General features: G+C 48.4%; 1 protein-coding gene across 1 annotated transcript in view; it reads right to left on the bottom strand.

Moving 5' to 3' along the window:
* The window catches only part of LOC125306707 (WT1 interacting protein), an 18,729-nt gene that overhangs the window by 1,835 nt on the left and 11,894 nt on the right, over positions 1-5,000 (bottom strand). The window contains exons 4-6 of the mRNA XM_048262153.1: positions 2,778-2,845; positions 1,108-1,170; positions 34-164 (exon numbers count right to left, since the gene is read on the bottom strand). Coding sequence (XP_048118110.1) covers positions 34-164; positions 1,108-1,170; positions 2,778-2,845 — 262 coding nt within the window. The remainder of the gene's footprint in view (positions 1-33; positions 165-1,107; positions 1,171-2,777; positions 2,846-5,000) is intronic.

Below are 5,000 nucleotides of genomic sequence, written 5' to 3'. Positions count from 1 at the left end.
GGAGGGTGCCTGTTGAGTGGTGGCCAGCCTTACGTGTGGTAGTCCTTCACGCAGTAGATGTTATTCTCTACATCCACTGTGAATGGCACACCATCCAGGCCCTCTTTGCAGACCACACAGCGGAAACAGCCGGGGTGGTAGGACTTGCCCAGTGCCTGCAAGATCTGCCAATGAATGAAGAAAAAAAAATAAAGAATGTGTGTGTGTGTGTGTGTGTGTGTGTGTGTGTGTGTGTGTGTGTGTGTGTGTGTGTGTGTGTGTGTGTGTGTGTGTGTGTGTGTGTGAGAGAGAGAGAGAGCATATGGAGTATAGGCCTGTCCACTGTCCAACAACAGCAATGAAGACAACTGCAATTATGACAATATTAATGTCCACACTGATCAACAATAAGGAAAGTCAGGAATATTCTTCATGTTCATTATTTGATGTTCATTGTGATGTCTAAAATTCGATGGATTCTGATTGGCTATAAGAGTTTCTATTGTTCACAAATTTGCTATGAAAGCGATCCCCAATGATATCATTCATGTCTTTGTTATAATAGCATGTGGTGTAGACACTGTTGATATTGTTAGCCAGAGTGATACTTAAAACTGTAGCTTTTACTGTTATTGTTATCGTTGGCAGTGTGGACAAGCATTATATTTTATTATCACCCAGAGAGAAGAAATACTCTTTTCTGATTGGCTGGTGGGGTGGCTATTAATTCTGAATAACGAGACACCTATGAAGTAGATCTGGAAAAAAGTTTAATCACTGTTCCAGATCAACGCTTATGAATGGTAACTATAACAACCATAGTCGGACAACGGTTGAGCCTAGAAGCAGGCTTCGCAACAATGGAACCAACTGTAAACAAGCTAACTGTCCATGTTATTGCTGTTATAGGGCTAAAGAACAAACTTTTTAAAATCGCTTCTTTTTAAACAGGACCGCTTGTTTCTTTTGCGAGCTATTTTTGAGGTGTCCTGTTATACGGAATTAATGGACTTGGGCAGAGGAAACTTCCCCCGCGCTTGCGTTGGGGAGTTCTTTGCCTCTCCTTTGTCCATTAATTCCGAATAACGGGACAACTCAGCGTTACATAAGTGCTTCTATCATTCTTACCATTTCCATGATGAGGTGACCACACACAAAGCATTTTTCCGCTGTCTGCTGGAAGCCAGAGTACTGCAAAGGACAAAATCCTCTATTAGTAAAGACGCCTTATGCAGGAATACGCATGCAGAAGATCCCTCCACGGCCAACCATTGTATTTGCGCTACTGTTCTGACCGGACCAGACACCACTTCTCTGGTGTATTCTCCTCTGAGCCACTGCTCTCCTCCAGCACTACTCCTACAGCAGGAGCTTCACCCATTTGCTCTTGTTCTCTCTCAAAGTCTTTCTCTTGCTCTTGGTTACAGAGCACAGATTCTGTTCCCCCACATTAAGCTGAGTGGGCAGAGGGACTGTTTGAGTGAGTGCGTGCAGTCCTCCTCTCTCTGTCTCCTTCCATCCTGATGCTCTCATCCCCCCCTCATCAGTGCTGCCCTCTCTGCCTTCATCAGCTCGTTTCAAACACACGCCACTTCAAATGGCACGGCAGGTGAGGGCAATCTTTGAGGCTCGAGCTCTGAATTGGCAGCTGGGTAGTTAATCACCTCAAGTCATGGATTTCCATTTTGTGACAAGAGTTCATCGTCTGAAAATGCCACCTTTTTTTCTGTTCTGAATATAGAGTGGGATTCAGCGCCCACACCAGGCAGTGCGCATGACACTGTGCTGGCATCCCTGACTGAGAGCCCTTTTCATTTTACATTCCAGCTGATACAGCCGCGTTGCTTTTTAAGCATTGACAAACATGAGTAGCACTACAATGCCACAGAGAGCCAAGAAAAGGCAGACAGAAGGCCATTGGGATGAGGCTCCACAGCCATACCCACCAGGCTGCCCATCTGGACCCAGAGGTCGTGACCTGGACGGGGGCAGTGTCTGGGGGTGAGGTGGGGCAGGATGAGCAGGTGGAGGAGGGAGGAGAGCTGGTCAATACCAGGAAACCCTTCTGCCTCTAAAGACGCTACCATCTGCTGGACCACTGGTGCTGCAAGGACAGCACTGGTCACTCGGAGAGGAGGGGGGGGAAGGAGGCTCCATCATGCCCAGTATATGTTTAAGGAGAACACTCGATGGGAATTTAAAGGCCTCTAGCATCACATCCGAATATACCAAACCCTGTTATCAGTTATGAGGAGCCAGAGGCTGAATGTCTGTCTCATCTCTGGAATACAACATAAGACTCTTTTTTTTTTTTCAGTTAATAACTGATAATGAGCCTTCATAAAGAATACCACTACACTTATCCACACATGTACTACATGTGATTTTGTGATGTGGAGGTGGGTTTTAGAGTCTGGGCAAAATGAGCCCAGCATGTCTCTGACAGAAGTGTGGGCTGGGAGTTCAGGAGAGTGAGACCTGCAGCAGCTCGGCCCAGCCACTCCCGCTCCGCACGTAATTAGTGGGCTGGGGCCTCATGGGGACGCGTGACCCTCAGGGAAATGAGGGGAAATTAGTGGGAATTGGGGGGTGGTGATCAGCTTTAGAAGGCCATGGCATCTGGTCCCTCTCGAGAGTTCAAGAATCTGCAGAACTTCCCCCCTTTTCCTCTCCACACAAAGTAATGACAGTAGAAAATGTTACTGGTCACAACCTGTACTTAGCATATCACACACACACACACACACACACACACACACACACACACACACACACACAGTGCATGCACTCATACTCACCAAAAAGTCCTCCTCACAGTAGACCTTCCCGTTCACGTTGTAGAAGGCTTTCCCCCTCAGTCGTCTCCCTGCAATGACAAACAGACAAACATGAAGAAACCTCAAAACTAGCTCTGGTTACCATGCCAATACCACAGCCAGGCATCATGACTGTTCTTTTGTCTTGATGTGTAAAACAGGAATACAATACCAGGATAGTGACAGAGACACCTCTTTATCGTGACCAAGACCCAAAAAGACAACAAAGTCAGTCCCACATGAAGCACTAGGTAGTCAGCTCTGCTGATAGTCAACAAAAGTCACACGTTCACAACAATGGACCCACATGTCCACAAGCAGTGGAGGAGACTCAGACAGGTGCCAGGGGAACACACTGGACAACCAAGAGAGCTGACATGGAGGCCCACATCTGCCTCCCCCCAGCACAGCCACTGGGCTCAGGGCAGAGAAAAGCAAAAGAGCTCGCAACAATTCAGGCCCATCCGGCCACCACACCTCCCCCAGCTTGGGGCCATTGTGTGCAGCTCCCACTCGGAGGCCTGTCGGCAGACTCAGGGCTGACTCCTCACCATCTGGACCAAACACTCCCCACCCCTCACTGCCCTCTTTACATCTTATCAAACACATGGCAGGAAAAATCTGCCGCCCCCACCCAGGTCGTGGCAGTCTTTCCCGTAAAGCCGGATTTTTTCTTCTTCACATGCTGGAATTTCTGTGGTATTCCAATCATCATGACAGACTACCATGGAGCTCCACTGAATCGGACCGTGACCTTGCAGTACAAGCATACCACAGCACCAGAGTTGCTCATGAAGGCCTTTGAAGTGAATCATCAGGCCCAGCCTGAATGCCAGCTAGCTGGTGAGGGGAGGAAGAAGCTAGTACGAGATGAGAAGAGATGAACACAGACCCCCCCCCCCCCGTCCCCGTCCCTATGCCTCCCCACATGTTTTGGCCTTTGCAACCCCATGCAAGCTTTTATTTTGATGGGTGCCCATTCAAATTGTTTAAATGGGAGCGAAATGACTTCACCCAACCTGGCAGGCAGAGCACACGGACAGACCTCATGAATCGGGCAGGATTAGTCCGCTTTAATTGCTGTCCGGAGCTGCCATCCAGTTTATGGGGGTTTCAGCATGGGAAAGTGATGCCCCACACCCAACTCGCCACCCGCCCCCATGCTCTTTAAGCGCCCAAATTTACACTCTTGCGACATTCACACAAAGAGTCAGAAGCCACCGAGGTGGCAGGCGCAGGGAGCAACACACAAATAGCTTTGACAATGAATGATTCTCTTCACACAGGAGGTGAGGTGGGAGAAATCATTAACGCGCCACCACATGAGAAGCTACTGATGAAGTGTTGTTCAGCGCGCAAAGATTACAGATGACTACTTTTCTTTCTCGATAAAGTGCCACTTGGGTGAGCATTCCTGCTTCTTCTGTTTTTTTTTGTTGTTGTTTTTTTTTAAAACAGTTATGGATGAAGTTGACCAACTTGTGTTGGGTGGGTGCACCAAGAGGGGAAGAGGAACAGGGAGAGACAGAGCAAAAGAGACAAAACACAGGGGTAGAGGTAGAGGGCGGGAGAAAGAAAGAAAGAAAGAAAGAAAGAAAGAAAGAGAGGCCTGAGCAAACGGGGACATTCTTTCTGCCTGAGGTCACTGGCTGGTCCCATTCACCCCCCCCCCACACACACACACACACTCACACACACACACACACACTCTGTCCCCTCCCCACAGTGAGGGAGAGAGAGGGGGAGGAGAGTCCAGCTCTCGGGCTCCTTTGCCCCTGCCTTTGTCAGGGGAGAGAGTCTGACCACAGACAGAGCCGGGTGTCCTCGGCTTGCTACCTCACAGACCTGTAGCACAGGGGGCGCCTTTATAGCCTGGGATTTTACACTTGAGATACTTGCGTTTTTTTGTTTTTGTAGATTGGCGCTGCAGCTAAATTTGTCTTTTCGTATCTTAGGTCTGTTTCAGCATTCTTTATCGCTCTCAGAGTCAGCAACTAGACTCATCCTCTAAATGGTATACAAACACTAACATGTACAGATCCATGACCTGACAACGGACCTTTCAATTGGGCCAGCGTGGCTCCCTTATTCATTGACAAATATGTCAGTCATTGTAAAATGTGGCAGCTTGCTGATGAATACCACCAACGTGCTAACAACTCAGTGAGCAATGTCTCACGGTGTGCCTACAGCAGTCACACAAAT

This window comes from Alosa alosa, chromosome 14 (assembly GCF_017589495.1).
Source record: "Alosa alosa isolate M-15738 ecotype Scorff River chromosome 14, AALO_Geno_1.1, whole genome shotgun sequence".
Classification (NCBI taxonomy): Eukaryota; Metazoa; Chordata; class Actinopteri; order Clupeiformes; family Clupeidae; genus Alosa; species Alosa alosa.
Note: the sequence above shows the minus strand (reverse complement) of the source record. Positions and strands in the feature narration are given on the sequence as shown.